This window comes from Harmonia axyridis, chromosome 1 (genome assembly GCF_914767665.1).
Source record: "Harmonia axyridis chromosome 1, icHarAxyr1.1, whole genome shotgun sequence".
Taxonomy (NCBI): domain Eukaryota; kingdom Metazoa; phylum Arthropoda; class Insecta; order Coleoptera; family Coccinellidae; genus Harmonia; species Harmonia axyridis.
The window spans coordinates 5,318,018-5,342,076 of record NC_059501.1 but is presented as its reverse complement, the minus strand read 5'-3'; the positions used below and the strand labels follow the sequence as shown (position 1 = coordinate 5,342,076).

Genomic DNA, 24,059 nt, shown 5'->3' with positions numbered 1-24,059 from the left:
TCGTGGATATTTTTTATTGTTAAGTGTGTTTAAGTGAACAAGGGCGTAGAAATGGGGGGTACTGGGGTAATTACCTCTCCCCCAAGATTTCCAAATTACCAAATCGCGAATTCTCGCAAAGACGAAGAATGAAATTTTTTTCATAAAATGAACCAAAAATCATTTCACTTCTCTTCGAAATCCACACGGCTTTAAAGAAGCGAACCTATTTACGGTTTATGAGTTTATTATCGCTTTCAAGATGAGTACTTTTATTGCACTACGTGCACCTCTATGTCCGAGGTTTATTATTTTCCTTTATCTATCCGCTTTCTAGGCCTCTTATTTGCCATCTGTGATTTTTGCATTCGTCACCGGTTTCGGTTTTTTGTATCATTCTCGTCACAAAATTTCAATAGTGTAGTTATCAAAGAACTGAACTGAAGTGATTCTCATAGAAAAGTTGTGTGAAATGTGTTGTACCATTTTGTGTTTTATTCAAATAGCAATTCATTTGTGAAGACATCGGTTTCGAATTGACTATATCTACACGGTGTTCCTAAATTGGAGGTACAAATGAAAATGATAGATTTCTTGGATCATTTCGAAAAAAAAAATCTATAACATGAGTCTCCAAACACTTTGTTTTTGAGATACGGGTGTTAAAGTTTGAGTTTTTTTCTCATAAAACCTTTTCTTCACAAGATAATTAATTTGAATTCACCATAGATATTCCAATTTAAAGTTTTCATCAGGTTATATGCTAATTTTGAATGCAAATCCACAGGGTGATATTTTTTCTGGAAGGGTACCTGAATTTATCTTCAGAACTATTTTTTGGTGAACCGCTGGTACCTAAAAAATCTAAAAAGAAACTCTGGTCCAATTCCACACTTTTTGGTTTGTTATAGTTTTCGAGAAAAATATTTCAAACATCTCTCTAGAAATCCTCAGGAAAATCCAAATTATTATAAAGATCCAGCTAGTAAGCTGTAATGAATGAATGAATTATAAGTTTGGTACTATTTCGCCTACTCTGTAGCAAAGAATAATGAAGATTCGATAAACTAATATAAGCATCGCTAAAAAGTACGACACACTAGAAACACCCTGTATTTCGAAAACAAATCATTTGAGGGCTTATATTCAATGGACTCTTCATTCTTAAAATTATCCAAGGAATCTCTCCTTTCTCTCCGTTACTCTAATTTAGGGACATCCAGTATAAGGTGAGAACAACCGAATTGGTAATAAAAAATTATTTCTAGTAATTTGGTTCGAACTTCGTTATCAAACTTTTTTTCTCGCATTACAGATATGAGTAAACGTTGTCGTCGAAAAAATTTTTTCGATTATCGCCCCCCAAAAAAAAAAAAGATCTACGCTCTGCTGATGAATCTTTTTTTTTTGAAATAACACACTACGCCCATTTTTGTACTGTAAGGTGTAAAATTATCACGTCTGTTTTGTCAAAAGTTGATGAAATCGACTGATCTCAATTTCGAATTATTTTCGTACTAAAACGAGTTTTATGTAAAAAAATTCGGAATATTCCAGTATCATATTCATTCTCACACAATAAACAATTACCGAAACAATGAAATCATTACGAGATATACGACTACGAGATTTTAATTGTTGATGATTTCGCACAAAAGACCATCAACATTTCATCAGTAATTTTCCCAAGTGATTCCTTATCTAATTTTTTCGAATAGTTTCATTGAAATTGGAATCGGATGTTCCTGAAATTTGGAATTTGATATTCTGGCGTTCTAATTGTTCTCCAATTTTGCACAGTTGGAATTTATTCAAATTTCATATATACAGGGTGAGTCGAATTTTCGATATACAGGGTGTCCCATAAGTGGCACGTCACAGTGACACCGGAGGTAGGTCAGCTAAAGAGGGACCTAACCAGCCTAACATGACCCCAGTAAAAGTTGCATGGTTTTCGAGTTATTACCAAATTACGTTTTTTAGTGAATTTTCACCTTTTTTAACATTGTCAGGGTCAGAATTCTGCTGGAAAGCTCTCGAAGCTTATTTTTTTTGTATCAAATGTAATGTCATAGCAAGCGGCAAAATTACCTGATAGCGGGGTTCCTAGTTTCAACTTAGTTAAGTAGGGCATCGGTAAAATGATGAAAATACCTAGTTTTATGGGCATAAGATTCGTGTATTGTACCATTTCTAAATCTGTCTCAAATGCCCAATTTTTTGATGTTACTTGCTCGTTTGGTTTCAAGGATTTTTTTTTCACAGCAGGTGTCCAAAGTCGAAGTTCTCGTTTTGCTAGCAATTGAAATCAAGATTTATCCATTAATTTACGGAAATCCACATAACTTTTTGACAGAATCATACTCATGTCATCTTAAATAACTATTTAAGATTCCATTACAACAAAAAAAATAAGCTTCGAGAGCTTTCCAGCAGAATTCTGACCCTGACAATGTTAAAAAAGGTGAAAATTCACTAAAAAACGTAATTTGGTAATAACTTGAAAACCATGCAACTTTTACTGGGGTCATGTTAGGCTGGTTAGGTCCCTCTTTAGCTGACCTACCTCCGGTGTCACTGTGACGTGCCACTTATGGGACACCCTGTACATAGATAGTTGGGAGGAACGGAACGGGCAAACTCCAGGAGCGTATTGTACACGTGAAAATAATTAAAAAAACTTATATGTTCTTATACGATTCTCATTTGTTTTCGAAATACAGTGTGTTAAAGTTAGAATTTTTTTCAAGTTTTTCTCTTATATAGTATCTTCACTTTACAAGATATTCAACTGAAATTTGGCATAAATATTATCATTGATAGTTCATACCATGTGACATGCCAATAGCAAATCTACAGGGTGATATTTCCTCCAGTGGACAGTGTTCCTGATATTTCCTCCAGTGGACAGTGTTCCAGAGAAAATATCACCCTGTGGATTTGCTATCGAAATTGGCATGTCACATACTGTAAACTATATCAATTTATGCCAAATTTGAGTTCAATATCTTGTGAAGTGGAGATTGTATAAGAGAAAAACCTGAAAAAAATTCTAACTTTAACACACTTTATCACGAGAACAAATGAGAATCGTAGAAGAATATATGAGTTTTTTTAATTCTTTTCACAATAAGCTCCTGGAGTTTGGCCCGTTCCTCCCGACTCACCCTGTATATTTGACGATACATGACAAATGCAGATATCGTTCAAATTGAGACCCTGTATAAACTTGTAGAGGGTGTTTCTAAATGGGAGATACAAACAAAAATGACAGAATCCTCGAAAAAAATATAGACCTGCAAACACTTTATTTTCGAGATACAGAGATGCAGGGTGATTTCTTTTCTGGAACAGTGCCACTTATTTCTTCCAGAACTTTTTTTGTGGACCATTGGTGATTTAGAATAATTTGTGTAATCATCACAAAAACGCAACACTACAAGAAAAACCCTGTATCTCGAAAAAACCTTACTTATATTTATAGGACTTTTTTTCCTTAAAATTATCCAAGGAATCTCTCATTCTTCTTTTCACCTCCAATTTAGGAACATCTGTCTAAGGTGTTTACTTAAAAGATAAGCAATACGAATATGCATATGATAAATACTAATCTAAAATTAACCATAACCTCGTTATTTCAATTGGAACATTCTATACGAGGGGTCCTACCTACCCCTCAAATATGACAGGGATATAAAAAATATCGTTGACTCCAATAACAATGGACTTATTGTTACAGTTCGTTTCGATATATAGGGTGGTTCATGTTGGGGTTGTCACCACGTTTGGATGGATAATCGTCCATATTTGTGCAATTACAAAATATTGCCCAAAATAAAAATGATCACGACATTCTCCGAAAAAACTCATACGAAAAAATATTCGGCTAATGAATTAAACAATTATTTCATACTTTCAAATAAAACTGAAAGACGCACACAATCTGTTGGCTTTTTTTGATTTGTACGTTAGCAAAGACATCTGGCGGCAAGTGAAGTTTATAATTATAAAGTAGCTCTCTGTTTCGTCGAAGTATAAAACTATTTATAGTTTTCTTTTTCTAGTCTATCGGTTGAAATAGAAAACTTCTATTTCACTAAGAGTTTACGAAGTATTCCTGTAGATGGCGCTAGACACAATTTTTACTAATTACTTTACAACCAGTTCGTTTAAAAGGTAAAAATTTCAGATTAACTCTAAGATCATACTTCACAGGATCATTTCTGTAGTATATCTTCACACATTCTCAACTCAAATTGAGAGTGGTTGCATCCTCGACGATGAGATGAAGTGTCGATTCCTGAGCGTGAGGCAGACTCGAGGAACTCCTTACGGAGATCCTTGTAGTCATCGATGATCGTTCACCTGGACTTTTCTGGGTTACGGTTTCGACACATTCTGAGGGGTTGCATTTTTTCAATAATTAAATTAATTTTCCTGAATTGCTATGGCCAATAACAGTATAAAATGCGCAACTATATTTATTGTATTTATTGACTTGTAACGATTTAGATTATGAGTTAGAGGATTTAATGTCAAATTATCAAAATATACATTCTACATATAAAAATAAACATATATTTTCATGAAGGTGATTTTTAAAATGCGTACTACATATTATTAGGTAGGAAAACGTATCCATACATTACACTTAAGTATCAATTATTAGAATTATTAAGCTTCTACGCTTGCATTTTTCGAAATTTGAGACGAGAATGATCTATACTGAAAGGATGAGTTTTGACTTTCTGATGATGAATCGGCGTTTAGAAGAATGAAATTTCAAGCCTCTTCAAAAAATTGCATGTTGATCGCATGAAAAGTAAAAAAAAATAAAAATTATTTTTTATTTTTATTTATCTATTTGATACAGTTTGTGGTACGTTTTTGTCCATATGTATGTATATGTTAGATTCTTCATCTAATTATCCACTATAATTTTATAACATATTGATGAACTTATTCTATTGACAATTGGGTTTATTTTTTTACTTTTATAGTACATATCGTATAATTCAATTATTTGATAATATTTAGAGGAAAACATGAAAAACAAAAACCAGCTTAAGGTTCATCTATGTATACAATTTACAATGGTGTTATCCTATTACCTAGTAATTACATATTTTTACAGAATACGTACATATTATATAGGCGGATTCATGGTACTGTAAAAGGATAGCTCAACGTGGAAATGATGAAAAATATATTTTTTCATCATTTTATAATTTTGAAAATAAATGAAAGAAAAAATGCTCTGCATAAACTGAAAGCATTCACTCTTGGTTGAAAGCACTAAATCTATGAATAATTCGAAGGGGTATGTGGGGGTTATTACCCTCTTTACCACCCTGGATCCGCCATATCGTTCACATGTCACTGATTCGCATAATATTCGAAAAAGTGCAAAAGTGTTTCGAAAGAAATCTCAATTGATGAAATTAGCTGAACAAAATGCTCTATAGCCAGTGAGATACTAAAGGAATTGAAAATCGCAGAAAGTATGATGGGAATCAAGAAAAATCAATGAAAGTTGTTTTTCAAATGGACAAAGAAACATGTAGAGCACTAATTCGAAAAGAACTAATCTATGTAGGAGGGAAAACTTGGTATTATAACAGTAATTACAGAATACGTACATCGATAGGTACCATTATGCGCATGTGGCGGATTCATGGTACTGTAAAAGGATAGCTCAACGTGGAAATGATGAAAAAATATATTTTTTTCATCATTTTATAATTTTAAAAATAAATGAAAGAAAAAATGCTCGGCATAAACTGAAAGCATTCACTCTCGGTTGAAAGCACTAAATCTATGAATAATTCGAAGAGGTATGTGGGGGTTATTACCCTCTTTACCACCCTGGATCCGCCATATCGTTCACATGTCACTGATTCGCATAATATTCGAACAATACTCTGCAGAAGTATTTCGAAAGAAATCTCAATTGATAAAATAAGCTGAACAAAAAGAAAAAAGAAAAAAAGAAGAAAATGCTCTAGCCAGTGAGAAACTAAAGGAACTCAAAATTGAACGAAAATATGATGGGAATCAGGAAAATCAATGAAAGTTGTTTTCCAAATGGACAAAGAAACATGTAGAGCATTAATTTGAAGGGAACTAATTTATGTAGGATGGAAATCTTGGTATTATAACAGTAATTACAGAATACGTACATATATAGGTACCATTATGCGTATGTGGCGGATTCATGGTAATATGAAATGATGGCTCAACGTGGAAATGATGAAAAAATATATATTTTTCATCATTTTATAATTTTGAAAATAAATGAAAGAAAAAATGCTCGGCATAAACTGAAAGCATTTACTCTTTGTTGAAAACACAAAATCTATGAATGAAGAAATCTAAATTGATAAAATTAGCTGAACAAAATACTCTAGCCAATGAGAAACTAAAGGCACTAAAAATTGTACGAAAATATGATGGGAATCAAGAAAAATCAATTAATGTTGTTTTTCAAAATGGATAAGGAAACATGTAGAGCATTAATTTGAAGGGAACTAATTTATGTAGGATGGAAATCTTGGTATTATAACAGTTATTACAGAATACGTACATATATAGGTACCATTATGCGTATGTGGCGGATTCATGGTAATGTGAAATGATAGCTCAACGTGGAAATGATGAAAAAATATATATTTTTCATCATTTTATAATTTTGAAAATAAATGAAAAAAAAATGCTCGGCATAAACTGAAAGCATTTACTCTTTTTTGAAAACACAAAATCTATGAATGAAGAAATCTAAATTGATAAAATTAGCTGAACAAAATACTCTAGCCAATGAGAAACTAAAAGCACTAAAAATTGTAAGAAAATATGATGGGAATCAAGAAAAATCAATTAATGTTGTTTTTCAAAATGGATAAGGAAACATGTAGAGCATTAATTTGAAGAGAACTAATTTATGTAGGATGGAAATCTTGGTATTATAACAGTTATTACAGAATACGTACATATATAGGTACCATTATGCGTATGTGGCGGATTCATGGTAATGTGAAATGATAGCTCAACGTGGAAATGATGAAAAAATATATATTTTTCATCATTTTATAATTTTGAAAATAAATGAAAAAAAAATGCTCGGCATAAACTGAAAGCATTTACTCTTTGTTGAAAACACAAAATCTATGAATGAAGAAATCTAAATTGATAAAATTAGCTGAACAAAATACTCTAGCCAATGAGAAACTAAAGGCACTAAAAATTGTAAGAAATTATGATGGAAATCAAGAAAAATCAATTAATGTTGTTTTTCAAAATGGATAAGGAAACATGTAGAGCATTAATTTGAAGGGAACTAATTTATGTGGGCTGGAAATCTTGGTATTATAACAGTTATTACAGAATACGTACATATATAGGTACCATTATGCGTATGTGGCGGATTCATGGTAATGTGAAATGATAGCTCAACGTGGAAATGATGAAAAAATATATATTTTTCATCATTTTATAATTTTGAAAATAAATGAAAAAAAAATGCTCGGCATAAACTGAAAGCATTTACTCTTTGTTGAAAACACAAAATCTATGAATGAAGAAATCTAAATTGATAAAATTAGCTGAACAAAATACTCTAGCCAATGAGAAACTAAAGGCACTAAAAATTGTAAGAAATTATGATGGGAATCAAGAAAAATCAATTAATGTTCTTTTTCAAAATGGATAAGGAAACATGTAGAGCATTAATTTGAAGGGAACTAATTTATGTAGGATGGAAATCTTGGTATTATAACAGTTATTACAGAATACGTACATATATAGGTACCATTATGCGTATGTGGCGGATTCATGGTAATGTGAAATGATAGCTCAACGTGGAAATGATGAAAAAATATATATTTTTCATCATTTTATAATTTTGAAAATAAATGAAAAAAAAATGCTCGGCATAAACTGAAAGCATTTACTCTTTGTTGAAAACACAAAATCTATGAATGAAGAAATCTAAATTGATAAAATTAGCTGAACAAAATACTCTAGCCAATGAGAAACTAAAGGCACTAAAAATTGTACGAAAATATGATGGGAATCAAGAAAAATCAATTAATGTTGTTTTTCAAAATGGATAAGGAAACATGTAGAGCATTAATTTGAAGGGAACTAATTTATGTAGGATGGAAAACTTGGTATTATAACAGTAATTACAGAATACGTACATAGATAGGTACCATTATGCGTATGTGGCGGATTCATGGTAATGTGAAATGATAGCTCAACGTGGAAATGATGAAAAAATATATATTTTTCATCATTTTATAATTTTGAAAATAAATGAAAAAAAAATGCTCGGCATAAACTGAAAGCATTTACTCTTTTTTGAAAACACAAAATCTATGAATGAAGAAATCTAAATTGATAAAATTAGCTGAACAAAATACTCTAGCCAATGAGAAACTAAAGGCACTAAAAATTGTAAGAAAATATGATGGGAATCAAGAAAAATCAATTAATGTTGTTTTTCAAAATGGATAAGGAAACATGTAGAGCATTAATTTGAAGGGAACTAATTTATGTAGGATGGAAATCTTGGTATTATAACAGTTATTACAGAATACGTACATATCGGGTGTCCCAAGGTGAGTGGCCTATTAGATTATTATGGAAACTATTGATGGTAAAAATTTCAAATTTTGAGGATAGATATTTGGCCATATAAGGTACATTTTTTGAATAATTTCACATTTCCAGTGTTGCCGGATGTACGACAATTTGGCAACAACTTTGTTATTTTGAATAGGACATCCGGTATTTCTATTTTTTTTATGATACTCCATAAAATATTAAATCTATTCATTCTTACTTTTCCATCCCTATCTTCAACGGTTTTTGAGTTATTAATTATTTTTCGAAATTTTAGATCAAATTGGCGTATTACGAAAATGACTCTAGTTCGCTCAATATTTGAGATTTAAGTCAGAAATTTTGCAAGTCGTTAGATATTGATCTGATCTGTGTCACTGCTTTTGAATTACGGTTGTCAATAATACAGGACGGACCAAAAAAATTCATCATTTGTCAAGTTACAAAATTGTGAAAAAGTCTATTTTTTCAAATTAGACACCTAGTATATTTTTCAATTCTTGGAATCAGTACAACACACTCTACAATTTTTCTATTCACGTCCCTATACCTATCACAACTGGATTCCGAGTTATATGCGTTTATTAGATTTCACATTGATTCAATAAGTGTTAATTTCTTTTGTATTGTTATTTTCTCTTTGTCGTTCATAGATCGATATATCAATGAATCAGTTCAATCCATAAATGTCAAAATAAACAATTATTGCCTAACAGGTGTTTTGTTCCGAGGTTTTTCTATAAATAATGGCTCAAGAAAGATATACACATATAACGCATATAACTCGGAATCCAGTTGAGATAGGTATAGGGACGTGAAAAGGAAAATTGTAGAGTGTGTTGTACTGATTCCAAAAATTGAAAAATATACTAGGTGTCTAATTTGAAAAAATAGACTTTTTTACAATTTTGTAACTTGGCAAATGATGATTGTTTTTGGTCCGTCCTGTATTATTGACGACCATAATTTAGAAGCAGTGACACAGATCAGATCAATATCTAACGACTTGCAAAATTTCTGACTTAAATCTCAAATATTGAGCGAACTAGAGTCATTTTCGTAATACGCCAAATTGATCTAAAATTTCGAAAAATAATTAATAACTCAAAAACCGTTGAAGATAGGGATGGAAAAGTAAAAATGAATAGATTCGATATTTTATGGAGTATCATAAAAAAAATAGAAATACCGGATATCCTATTCAAAATAACAAAGTTGTTGCCAAATTGTCGTACATCCGGCAACACTGGAAATGTGAAATTATTTTAAAAATGTACCTTACATGGCCAAATATCTATCCACAAAATTTGAAATCTTTACCATCAATAGTTTCCATAATAATCTAATAGGCCACTCACCTTGGGACACCCGATATATAGGTACCATTATGCGTATGTGGCGGATTCATGGTAATGTGAAATGATAGCTCAACGTGGAAATGATGAAAAAATATATATTTTTCATCATTTTATAATTTTGAAAATAAATGAAAAAAAATGCTCGGCATAAACTGAAAGCATTTACTCTTTTTTGAAAACACAAAATCTATGAATGAAGAAATCTAAATTGATAAAATTAGCTGAACAAAATACTCTAGCCAATGAGAAACTAAAGGCACTAAAAATTGTAAGAAAATATGATGGGAATCAAGAAAAATCAATTAATGTTGTTTTTCAAAATGGATAAGGAAACATGTAGAGCATTAATTTGAAGGGAACTAATTTATGTAGGATGGAAATCTTGGTATTATAACAGTTATTACAGAATACGTACATATATAGGTACCATTATGCGTATGTGGCGGATTTATGGTAATGTGAAATGATAGCTCAACGTGGAAATGATGAAAAAATATATATTTTTCATCATTTTATAATTTTGAAAATAAATGAAAAAAAAATGCTCGGCATAAACTGAAAGCATATACTCTTTTTTGAAAACACAAAATCTATGAATGATTCGACGAGGTTTGTGGGGGTTATTACCCTCTTTACCACCCTGGATCCGGCGTATCGTTCACATGTCACTGATTCGCATAATATTCGAACAATACTCTGCAAAATTGTTTCGAAAATAATCTCAATTGATAAAATTAGCTCTAGCCAGTGAGAAACTAAAGGAATAAAAAATTGTACGAAAATAAGATGGGAATCAAGAAAAATCAATGTAAGTTGTTCTTCAAAATGGATAAAGAAACATGTAGAGCACTAATTTAAGTAGGATGGAAAACTTAGTATTATAACAGTAATTAACCGTAAAAATTTGTTTGAAAGATTTGGCGTGAATAGAGGTGCTGAAGTCGAAGGAGGCAGGTGCAACATATTACGTAATTAGAGTTTATATTATTGAATTGGAAATGGGGGCTTTATTCTATTGATTTAAACAATTTTTTCTGCATTATAATGGAAAAAGGATTCTTTTAATACTGCGTAATCGCCAGTCATTACGTTTTTGACGTGGTAATGACAGTTTACTCTATTATCTTGTTTTATACCTAGATATTTGAGATCGCATGACAAATTTAAATGAAGAATATCCTTCTTCAATATTTTGTTACAACAAAAAATTATATTTATCGAAAAAGGAAATTCGAACCTTTGCCAACTTCTCATCAATTTTGTCATAATTGAAAGTGAATTTTCCTTCACCTTTCAAATTCGTCTACAATACAACGAATAGCGAATCGAATAATATCGTTCATGAAATCTTCTCAGATGAACCAATACATTATATTGGTGAAATTCACCATAGAATGTTATGCTCATGCTGAGAAAATTGTAAATTGAAAAACTTGTAAAAACAAGTTTTTGAGTAAGTCAAGATTTTAAGTTCCTATTAGAAATAACACAACCAACGGCGTAGATATAGGGGGTACTTGAGATAATTACGGAAATTTTTCCATCATAAAAAAAAGTTTTTTTTCGATTGCCCTTTTGTAATATATCGACTGTTTCATTTCATAGTTTTTTCATGATTAAGAATGCATGAATTATCACTTAACATATGTGCATATGTATCGGTCAACACAGTTAATGTTGAACCTTCGATAGATGAGGAATGAAAATATAAGAGTTCCAATCTTTGTTTCATTGAATAACTTATAAAGTTATATAATATTCAGAGAATATTACACGCCTGGAGGTCCTGTTTAATTTTTTCTCCAAGTCTCATAGTTCTCGAAATACTCTCAGTGAGCATCGAATTTACCCTGTAGATTATTGGTACAGTGACTTGATAAATCTAGTCAGTAGTTATTGTCAACTGGTTGATCTGTGCGACATCTTACAATCCAAAATACAATGAAATACCACCCTTGATTCAGATACATATCTAATTCAAGCCTGAAAGTGAAAGTTTGTGTGTTTGACTGCTAGAGGGTGCTCGAGAGTGCCTTTCTCTGCTCGCCCTGTAGGTCCTATTCCTATAGGACAAGCTAGATGCAGTTGCACGTGTCACGTCATTGTATTCGTTGAGGGCAAACTAAACACAACGTTTTGAAAATGGAAGCTTGCTTGGGATACTCCGCTCAGGGTAATGGAAACCGAGATGCGGACTCCACCCAAAAAAAGACCGTTGCAGGAGAGTATTCTGATCTGATAGAATATATGAAGACGTACAATTGCGAAATAACAGAAGATCTATTGGAGAGGATAAGCAAAAAAAACTCAAACAGCAATGGAATAACTGGTAAGTGCTTTTTTTAGTCTCGTTCGTTTCCGGTCCATTCAATTTTTTTTTTCGAATTTTTATTGTTCTTCGATCTGAATGAAATAATTTTATCGGTGATAACGGTGTAAATTTATTTTCTGTTTTTTTTTCATTTTTTTTATTTTGGAGTGGGTAATTTTCAACAACGCTTCGGAACCATCATGGCTTCATATTCCACGATCTTATCTCGAACTCTTTGTTAGGAGTTATAATTTTAGTGAATCTTCGATTTTAGCCTTCGAAATATATAGATTCGATTAAGAAAAGTATAAATAAAATTATAATTTCTTTCTGGAATAATATTCTAATTTATTTCTTACACATTTTAACTAATATTTTTCCATCAGAATATTTTTAAAGTGTTTTTACGTGTCTCGCTCGTTTCCGGTGCATTGTATTATTTATTATCGAGCTTTGTTTTTCATCTGAATAAAATTATTTTATCAATGAAAGCAGAGGAAATTTTTTTCTGATGCTTTTTATTTCGACAATAGGAGTAAGTACCAATATTGAAAATTTTAACAACGCTTCGGAACCATCATGGCGTCAGATTCTAAGACCTTATACCGTTTGTTGGGAGTCATAATTTTATTGAATCTTCGATTTTAGCCTTCGAAATATATAGATCCGATCGATAATAGTGGTTTGAAGGTTAATTTTTTCTCGAAAAAAATTTTAATTAATTTTCAAGTAAAATTGAAAATTTCAACAACGCTTCGGAACCATCATGGCGTCAGCTTCCATGACCATGAACTTGAATTCTTTGTTAGGAGTTATTATTTCAGTGAAAGTGATTTTAGCCTTCGAAAAGCTTTAAAGGTCTAATTTTTCCTGGAAAAAAATTCTAATTCATTATTTAAAATTTTTAACCACTATTCTTTCATCTGTTCTATATATTTTTAAAATTAAAATCAAGAACTGGTGAGTGCTTTCATAAGTCTAGCTCGTTTCCGGTGCATTATATTATTTATTTTTCCGGCATTGTTCTTCGATCTGAATGAAATTATTTAATTAGTGAAAACAGCGAAATTTTTACTGCAGTTTTTTTAATTTTGACTCTTATGAGAATAGGTACCTAATATTGAAAATTCCAACAACGCTTCGGAACCATCATGGCGTCAGCTTCCATGACCATGAACTTGAATTCTTTGTTAGGAGTTATTATTTCAGTGAAAGTGATTTGAGTCTTCGAAAAGCCTTTAAAGGTCTAATTTTTCCTAGAGAAAAATTTTAATTTATTATTTAGACTTTTAAACCACTATTTTTTCATCAGTTCTATATATTTTTAAAATTAAAATCAAGAACTGGTGAGTGCTTTCATAAGTCTAGCTCGTTTCCGGTGCGTTATATTATTTATTTTTCCGGCATTGTTCTTCGATCTGAATGAAATTATTTTCTTAGTGAAAACAGTGGAATTTTTTACTGCTGTTTTTAATTTAGACTCCAATAGGAGTAGGTACCTAATATTGAAAATTTCAACAACGGTTCGGAACCATCATGGCGTCAGCTTCCATGACCATGAACTCGAATTCTTTGTTAGGAGTTATTATTTCAGTGGAAGTGATTTTAGTCTTCGAAAAGCCTTTAAAGGTCTAATTTTTCCTAGAAAAAAATTTTAATTTATTGTTTAGACTTTTAAACCACTATTTTTTCATCAGTTCTATATATTTTTAAAATTAAAATCAAGAACTGGTGAGTGCTTTCATAAGTCTAGCTCGTTTCCGGTGCGTTATATTATTTATTTTTCCGGCATTGTTCTTCGATCTGAATGAAATTATTTTCTTAGTGAAAACAGTGGAATTTTTTACTGTTGTTTTTAATTTTGACTCCAATAGGAGTAGGTACCTTATTTTGAAAATTTCAACAACGCTTCGGAACCATCATGGCGTCAGATTCCATGACCTTGTCTTGAATTCTTTGTTAGGAGTTATTATTTCAGTGAAAGTGATTTTAGTCTTCAAAAAGCCTTTAAAGGTCTAATTTTTCCTAGAAAAAAATTTTAATTTATTATTAAGACTTTTGAACCACTATTTTTTCATCAGTTCTATATATTTTTAAAATTAAAATCAAGAACTGGTGAGTGCTTTCATAAGTCCAGCTCGTTTCCGGTGCATTAATTATTTATTTTTTCGGCATTGTTCTTCGATCTGAATGAAATTATTTCATTAGTGAAAACAGTGGAATTTTTTACTGCTGTTTTTAATTTTGACTCCAATAGGAGTAGGTACCTTATATTGAAAATTTCAACAACGCTTCGGAACCATCATGGCGTCAGCTTCCATGACCATGAACTTGAATTCTTTGTTAGGAGTAATTATTTCAGTGAAAGTGATTTTAGTCTTCGAAAAGCCTTTAAAGTTCTGATTTTTCCTAGAAAAAAATTTTAATTTATTATTTAGACTTTTAAACCACTATTTTTTCATCAGTTCTATATATTTTTAAAATTAAAATCAAGAACTGGTGAGTGCTTTCATAAGTCCAGCTCGTTTCCGGTGCATTATATTATTTATTTTTCCGGCATTGTTCTTCGATCTGAATGAAATTATTTAATTAGTGAAAACAGCGAAATTTTTACTGCAGTTTTTTTAATTTTGACTCTTATGAGAATAGGTACCTAATATTGAAAATTTCAACAACGGTTCGGAACCATCATGGCGTCAGCTTCCATGACCATGAACTTGAATTCTTTGTTAGGAGTTATTATTTCAGTGAAAGTGATTTTAGCCTTCGAAAAGCTTTAAAGGTCTAATTTTTCCTGGAAAAAAATTCTAATTCATTATTTAAAATTTTTAACCACTATTCTTTCATCTGTTCTATATATTTTTAAAATTAAAATCAAGAACTGGTGAGTGCTTTCATAAGTCTAGCTCGTTTCCGGTGCATTATATTATTTATTTTTCCGGCATTGTTCTTCGATCTGAATGAAATTATTTAATTAGTGAAAACAGCGAAATTTTTACTGCAGTTTTTTTAATTTTGACTCTTATGAGAATAGGTACCTAATATTGAAAATTCCAACAACGCTTCGGAACCATCATGGCGTCAGCTTCCATGACCATGAACTTGAATTCTTTGTTAGGAGTTATTATTTCAGTGAAAGTGATTTGAGTCTTCGAAAAGCCTTTAAAGGTCTAATTTTTCCTAGAGAAAAATTTTAATTTATTATTTAGACTTTTAAACCACTATTTTTTCATCAGTTCTATATATTTTTAAAATTAAAATCAAGAACTGGTGAGTGCTTTCATAAGTCTAGCTCGTTTCCGGTGCGTTATATTATTTATTTTTCCGGCATTGTTCTTCGATCTGAATGAAATTATTTTCTTAGTGAAAACAGTGGAATTTTTTACTGCTGTTTTTAATTTAGACTCCAATAGGAGTAGGTACCTAATATTGAAAATTTCAACAACGGTTCGGAACCATCATGGCGTCAGCTTCCATGACCATGAACTCGAATTCTTTGTTAGGAGTTATTATTTCAGTGGAAGTGATTTTAGTCTTCGAAAAGCCTTTAAAGGTCTAATTTTTCCTAGAAAAAAATTTTAATTTATTGTTTAGACTTTTAAACCACTATTTTTTCATCAGTTCTATATATTTTTAAAATTAAAATCAAGAACTGGTGAGTGCTTTCATAAGTCTAGCTCGTTTCCGGTGCGTTATATTATTTATTTTTCCGGCATTGTTCTTCGATCTGAATGAAATTATTTTCTTAGTGAAAACAGTGGAATTTTTTACTGTTGTTTTTAATTTTGACTCCAATAGGAGTAGGTACCTTATTTTGAAAATTTCAACAACGCTTCGGAACCATCATGGCGTCAGATTCCATGACCTTGTCTTGAATTCTTTGTTAGGAGTTATTATTTCAGTGAAAGTGATTTTAGTCTTCAAAAAGCCTTTAAAGGTCTAATTTTTCCTAGAAAAAAATTTTAATTTATTATTAAGACTTTTGAACCACTATTTTTTCATCAGTTCTATATATTTTTAAAATTAAAATCAAGAACTGGTGAGTGCTTTCATAAGTCCAGCTCGTTTCCGGTGCATTAATTATTTATTTTTTCGGCATTGTTCTTCGATCTGAATGAAATTATTTCATTAGTGAAAACAGTGGAATTTTTTACTGCTGTTTTTAATTTTGACTCCAATAGGAGTAGGTACCTTATATTGAAAATTTCAACAACGCTTCGGAACCATCATGGCGTCAGCTTCCATGACCATGAACTTGAATTCTTTGTTAGGAGTAATTATTTCAGTGAAAGTGATTTTAGTCTTCGAAAAGCCTTTAAAGTTCTGATTTTTCCTAGAAAAAAATTTTAATTTATTATTTAGACTTTTAAACCACTATTTTTTCATCAGTTCTATATATTTTTAAAATTAAAATCAAGAACTGGTGAGTGCTTTCATAAGTCCAGCTCGTTTCCGGTGCATTAATTATTTATTTTTCCGGCATTGTTCTTCGATCTGAATGAAATTATTTTATTAGTGAAAACAGTGGAATTTTTTACTGCTGTTTTTAATTTTGACTCCAATAGGAGTAGGTACCTTATATTGAAAATTTCAACAACGCTTCGGAACCATCATGGCGTGAGATTCCATGACCTTGTCTTGAATTCTTTGTTAGGAGTTATTATTTCAGTGAAAGTGATTTTAGTCTTCGAAAAGCCTTTAAAGGTCTAATTTTTCCTAGAAAAAAATTTTAATTTAATATTAAGACTTTTAAAACACTATTTTTTCATCAGTTCTATATATTTTTAAAATTAAAATCAAGAACTGGTGAGTGCTTTCATAAGTCCAGCTCGTTTCTGGTGCATTAATTATTTATTTTTCCGGCATTGTTCTTCGATCTGAATGAAATTATTTTATTAGTGAAAACAGTGGAATTTTTACTGCTGTTTTCAATTTTGACTCTAATAGGAGTAGGTACCTTATATTGAAAATTTCAACAACGCTTCGGAACCATCATGGCGTCAGATTCCATGACCTTGTCTTGAATTGTTTGTTAGGAGTTATAATATTAGTGAATATGTGATTTCAACCTTCAGAATATATAGGTCAGATTAATATTAGTGGTTTAAAGGTCCAGTTTTTCGTGGAAAAAAATTCTAATTAATTTTTTGGATATTTTAACTGCGATTAAATTCATTAAAATCAAAGATTCATATTTATAGTAGTGTCACTTATATCAGGATTTATTCATAATTTTATAATTTTCCGATCTGGGAAAATGGTACCTGAATGAAAAAAATGATTTATCTGATGAAGGGAATTTGAAGTTGAATTTAATGTACAAAATTAAGAATCATCTGTATATCAAAAAAAAAAAAAAAAAATAGATGAATCTCTATTTCTAAATTTTATTATACGTAGGTACAACCTACATCAAGTTTTATAATATAAAGCGATTAGAAATTGAAGGTTTATACATAATTGGAAAAAACAATTTCAGAAATAATTTTTTTTATCATTCTTTGCCATTGAAAAATATGGCTATTCGAATTTTTGTTTTCCTGTTAATTTCTATATGAAAATTTGCGATTGGATGTAGAATGGCAGTTTCGAACAAAATTTCATATTTATTGCATAACCAGAACCATAGAAAATTCAAGCAGCATATCGTACAAAAAAAACAATACTTCCGTGACCACAAAACCAACGGGGTTGAAATTCTAGGTGTTGATAGGACTTAAAAATTTCGAGCTCCGTGCAAAATTGCATCTTGATCGTTTAACCAGAGCCATAGAAAATTCAAGACAAATTTCGAAAAACAATTACTGAATATTTCCGAAAACAGTCTAAGTTGAGAGTTTGCGTGTATATAGAGAATAACAATGCCAAGCTTCGTACATAATTTCGTGTTGAGCGCATCATATAGAATATAATTCATAGAACTTCAATGTTCTCAATGAATAAGTTCTACGTTATTTACAAGGATCAGTCCTTGGACCCAGACTTTTCAATCTATTCATACATGATATTCCAGAGTTTCCAAACACAAACCTGGCCCTTTTTGCAGACGATACCCCGATATTTGCTAAATCTTTCCATGCGACTACCGCGAATAAACTACTACAGTATCACACAAACGTTTTAAAAAAAAATATTATGAAACCTGGAAAATCAGTTTGAATGAGGGTAAAACAGAACAAATTGTTTTCAACAGGAAAACCAAGAACAATAAAATATGTCCACATCTGAAAATGGACAACAGAACCATAATCCCAAAAAATTCAGTTAAATACTTAGGTGTAGAGCTCGATTCTAGATTGAACTTTCATAAACACATAGATCAAACCCTAGGTCGGGCCTACGCAATGAATAGCTTATTCTACCCTTTAATGTGCAGAAAAAGTAAATTAAACAGGGAATATAAAAAACTAATTTACGACTCCATAATCAGACCCATCATAACGTACGCTGCCCCTGCATGGTGTCACCTGAAACCGACACCATTAAAGCCCCTCCAAGTATTCCAAAACAAAATACTCCGATTAATACTCAACAAAAACAGATACACACGTATCACAGAACTCCACGAATTGGCACAAATTCCTACCATAAGAGAGTATGTTGATAAAATATCATCAACATTTAATGAAAAACTGAAGTATGTGAGCGATTCTACGTGGCAAATTACCCGTATCCGAAAAAACAACAAAAATATAAACGATAAGCATATTCTGCCTTATGAAAATCTGCCGATTTTCAGGCAGTGTATATGAACTCTGTATATTTTGTACATAGTTTCTGTCAATTTCTTAGAGCAGGTTTTTTATTTTTATTTTCCTGCATAAAATCATACACATCCTAAAACTAAATTACATCATCCTTGTACAAAAAAAAAATTGTTTATAGACTTTATGTCCTTTGTGTTATGAAAACTGTAGTTAAGCAAAAATTATTTGCAGGAACTAGCAATTATATATAAATAACAAAAAACTATTGTAAAAAATATCTTGTACGAAAAACGTGTAAATAAACTTTTCTTTCTTTCTTCTTCTACGTTATTTCGAATGAACAGGATAGTACTAGCCCATTATGAAACTATTAAACGCTTTTAATTTTTTTTACCTGAGCCGAATCTGCAAAAATTGAAAAGGAAAAATATGTTACATTTTTTAGAGGACTTGACCCTTCAATAGGTTTGTTTTAGCAGCATTTTGGAACCAATTTAAATATTGGCGTTCAACCATAACGAAAACATACTTCTGGTTTCGGATAGTCGAAAGTTATAACAGATTTCTGGATAAAAATATTTTTTTATAGAAAGTTTCATCCACAAATTTTCTTCCAATACCGGGTACATCAAGAACAGATAAAATGAAATGTAAAATGTGAAAACATGATACGAAAAAGATTTTTTCAGACTCAAAAAAAAATTTTTTTAGTAAAAGGGAATCGACCGTTGTATATATACATATATGTTCATCGAAATCCAAATAAATTTACAACGAATTCGGAGAATCACAGTTACAACACCCGTCAAAAACATAAACTTCCTCTGCCATATAATAGAATGAAAAAGACACAGCAAGGTCCAAACTATAAATGTATAAAATTATACAATAAACTACCCGATGATTTCAAACAGTTGAACCAGAGAAATTTCCTTAAACGTGTAAAGGAACTACTCCTAGGGAGGACAATATACAGCCTCAATGAATTTTTAAATTGTTGTTGATTCGTGGTGTTCTAATTTATTGAATTGTGAACGTATATATATTAGCATTTAAGGAATAGTTTTTTTCTTTTTTGACGAACCGTGTAATTTTATTGTCGGTGAACATTTATAATGTACACACTTGATTACGTATCATCTTTATGTACATGTATAAATAAATTATTATTATTATTATTATTATAAAATTCCATGCGTAAATTGTGAAAAAGTTTTTGATGGACAGACGAAACTATATTCGGAAAATCGTATTAATGAGCTCAAATAATCAACTCGAAAATTGAACAATTTGGGAAAAATTGAGGGAGACATACATTCGATTTCGATAAGGTGGAGATTTTGAGTGAACAGTCTTAATGAAATAATCCATAAAAAAACCGAAAAATCGGTTAATGCCACAATGAATATCGCAAATCTCAATTAAGATTATCTTGAAGGAAGGCAAAATGAAAATGTATTGATTGATTATTATCGTAAGTAATTGCACAAGTGCATCAAAATTACCGATAATTTTGCATGACAGCGTGTTGTCATAAAAACTGCATGAGTTCATTTTCATTTTTGGAGAAAGAGCCCGACACCGAAGGTGGAGGGCTCTTTCTCCAAAAATGAAAATGACCGAATGCAGTTTTTCAAGGAAAACACGCTGGAATGCGAAATTATCCGGTCATTTTGATGCACGAGTGTAATTCGGGGGAATATTTCCCGAATAAACTGTTACATCACTTGTCAAACTGATGTAGAATGGAATTGCCATAGATTCGAACTGTGTAAGATGCATAGAAACTATGCATCTATGAACAGAACAATTATCGCAGTGCAGTTTCGCTTCCTACAATGCAATTATCGCTGTAATTTTCGATAATTGTTCTCCAGATACATAGAATTTTTGACAGGAGGGAAATATTCGATATAATCCCACCGCAATAAGAAACGAAACATCTGGTGACAATGCATTTCAAATATCAAGTCAGTACTAATCAGAACGCTGTAAAATCCCCTGTGTTGTTGGCTTTGTTGCTACTTTATAGTACATACAGCTATAATAGAGTGCAGAACGCACAATATTGTAAGTTGGCTCTGCTTTATGTTCCTCGAGTGGAACATTTCAGATTGATTTCGTACTTTTTTGTTGATTTTAGATTCAGAAGAATCTACAATGAAAAAAGGAAATATACAGAATATACTAAATATCGTGGTTCTCTGAAAACTACCTGAAAGTTGAATTCTGAAACACTAAAAACGTTTTCTTCAAATTCATACGAATTCATAAATGCGTTAAACATACTTCCTATCAAAACAAAACCAAACATTTGGTTTCATAGGTAATTCTATATATGTATTTATGTATACGTTAAGTAAAGTCTTTACCTATTGAAATACGAAATTTAACTTTCAAATTTATCCAAATTCATGAAATATTAATTTGCTCCATTGAAAAATAGAGGAATCATACTAGGTATGATTTAAAGTTCATTTGAATATAAAGAAAAATAAATGTCCCTCATGCTCATATGGAATCCATAAATGCACCATTGAAAATAGGGGAAATAATCTAGGTAGGACTTTCAACTTCTTTGTATACTCAAATCATTCCTTTACTTCTATATACCTGAGTATACTTTTAGTATAGTCATTATCAACCAAAATACGAAATTTGATTTTCAAAATGACCCAAATTCACGAAATATCAATTTGATTTATTGAAAAATAGAGGGAATACCTAATCTAGATATCACTTGGAAATCGAACTCTTTCCTTTTTCCTTCATAGATATCACTTTCATGATTAGAATTATTATTATTATTATTAGAAATATATTCAGGCATCAAGGGTAGGTTGCGTCGATGAAGCTGAAGTGACAGTTCATTTTACGAATTTGCAATTTTTTTTTCGGGCCAATGATCCGATGAGAATTTTTTTTTTTTAAATCGGAAATGTTTATCCGTATTCAAACGATTAGAACGGCATTTGCTCCTAGTTTTATTCAGATCTCTTTTCGCTGTCAGCCCTTACCGACAACAAGGTTGCCAAAGACCAAATGATATCGAACTTTTCCATTTCAGATCCGAAGATCGTCATGATGACGGCGCTCTTCGAGAAATTCTGTTCGGCCGGCTACGAAGTGCACAAGGTGACGCCATACATGTCGGTCAACTACCCTTACTGCAGGTGGATCGTGGAGTACGAATCGCTCTACGAGTACAACCACTATGGGGAGAGTGAGCACGTGCTGACGATGTGCAAGCCACCTCAGGTGTTCCCAGTGTACGTGCCTCACAACACCGTGAGTTTCAGGGGGAAAAGGCTCATGCAGTTTGGGGTGAAGCACTGCGCTTGCGTTAAGCCGACGGAGCAGTTTGTATCAGGTTTCAACATGATACACAACACTTACGCCCTCTACGACATGAGGTAACGTTACACGGCGTAGTGAAGAGGAGGACCCTGCAGCTGGACGTTGTATATATAGGTGAGAATATCGGACTGGCAGCTGGTGGAGTCAAGTAGCGACGTACTCCCGGTTTCGGCCGATTTTTAGAGCCCGCCATTGAAAGAGGGTTTTTTCCAATGAATCAAATCAGATTTGTCGATGCCAGTCCGATATTCCTTTTTTTAAGGGCTTTATTCTCTAGTTTGATTGTATGCAGGATGATTCCTTCAGAATGTTATCTGAAACCTAAATTCTAGACGTAGTATTTTCGAAATTTCACGATTTCTATTTGAAGATTGGCAATTTTACGTTTTAACTTTACAGTTTCAAGCAAAATCTCTAAGAGATTCAAATCAGGAGTTTCTGGTATGCCCCGAGTCATTCTGGTTAACTGCTACTTTCTAAATTAAAATTGTAGAAACATTAACAATTTTTGAGAAAATCAAAATCAATAATGAAACTTCAACCACGGAATCCAGCATGTTCGGTAGAACCAACATTGCCCCATGAATTCAGAATTTAGACATTCGTAATTAATCATCCTGTATAGGGATGTTCGGTAAAGATTATTATCCAAAAAAAAATTGGTATGATTCCTCAATTAAAACTGAGGAATGTTGTTATTCTATATGTTTTCGAATTCGCTTCGACTTCAAAGTTGCAGCCCCACAAAGATAGTGACTTATCAATTTTTGACATAACTTTACCAATCATCCTGTAAAGATAATATAGTAGGACAACGTGGTTCGATTGTTCGAATCAGATCAGCACCATCTTATAATTCATCTTGAAGCACGTTTTGTTCAGTATGGCGATTTAAGAGGGGATTTGAAATAATGATAACTATGAAACTAAAAGACTGAATATACGTAGTAGCCTAATTAAGCAGAAATTCAATGCGAACGTTCCAAAAATTTTAACATATAAATAATATAAAATAATGGTCCATAACCTGGTCAACTGGTGGGGTCTAGTAGCGACGAACTCCCCGGTTTCGGCCGATTTTTAGAGCCCCCATTGAAAGAGGCTTTTTTTCCAATGAATCAAATCAGATTTGTCGATGCCAGTCCGATATTCCTTTTTTTAAGGGCTTTATTCTCTAGTTTGATTGTATGCAGGGTGATTCCTTCAGAATGTCATCTGAAACGTAAATTCTAGACCTCAAAACATGCCTCATAAAATTTGGCGGGATTCCGAGATAGAGGGCGTTTAAATCTCGATTAGTATTTTCGAAATTTCACGATTTCTATTTGAAGATTGGCAATTTTACGTTTTAACTTGACAGTTTCAAGCAAAAATCTCTAAGAGATTCAAATCAGGAGTCATTCGGGTTAACTGCTAATTTCCAAATTAAAATTGTAGAAACATTAACAATTTTTGTGAAAATCAGAATCAATACTGAAACTTCAAACTTCAATTGCCCCATGAATTTAGAATTTAGACATTCGTAATGAATCATCCTGTATAGGGATGTTCGGTAAAGATTAATATCTGAAAAACTTCGGTATGATTCCTCAATTAAAACTGAGGAATGTTGTTATTCTATGATATGTTTTCGAATTCGTTTCGACTTCAAAGTTGCAGCCCCACGAAGATAGTGACTTATCAATTTTTGACAATGAAAAACAGAACGGGCCTTGCCGCTATTATTAC

At 31.7% G+C, this 24,059-nt stretch overlaps 2 protein-coding genes and 1 non-coding gene across 4 annotated transcripts in view; all 3 read left to right on the top strand.

Annotated features, from left to right (window-relative positions):
• Window positions 1-24,059, top strand: part of LOC123671052 — a 55,961-nt gene that overhangs the window by 10,124 nt on the left and 21,778 nt on the right. The gene's annotated exons all lie outside the window — the stretch shown is intronic.
• On the top strand, window positions 4,178-4,386 carry LOC123671763. The gene has a single exon (XR_006746181.1). It is a non-coding gene; the product is annotated as a small nucleolar RNA U3 (small nucleolar RNA).
• Window positions 6,098-22,657, top strand: LOC123671054. Of its 2 annotated transcripts, none has more exons than XM_045604704.1 (3): window positions 6,098-6,166; window positions 9,978-12,285; window positions 22,042-22,657. In XM_045604704.1, exons 2-3 carry the CDS (start codon window positions 12,099-12,101, stop codon window positions 22,389-22,391), a joined length of 537 nt encoding a protein of 178 aa, XP_045460660.1. In that variant the 5' UTR covers window positions 6,098-6,166; window positions 9,978-12,098; the 3' UTR covers window positions 22,392-22,657. The 2 variants fall into 2 exon arrangements, with proteins under 2 accessions (XP_045460660.1, XP_045460659.1); XM_045604703.1 differs by lacking the exon at window positions 6,098-6,166 and adding an exon at window positions 8,007-8,182.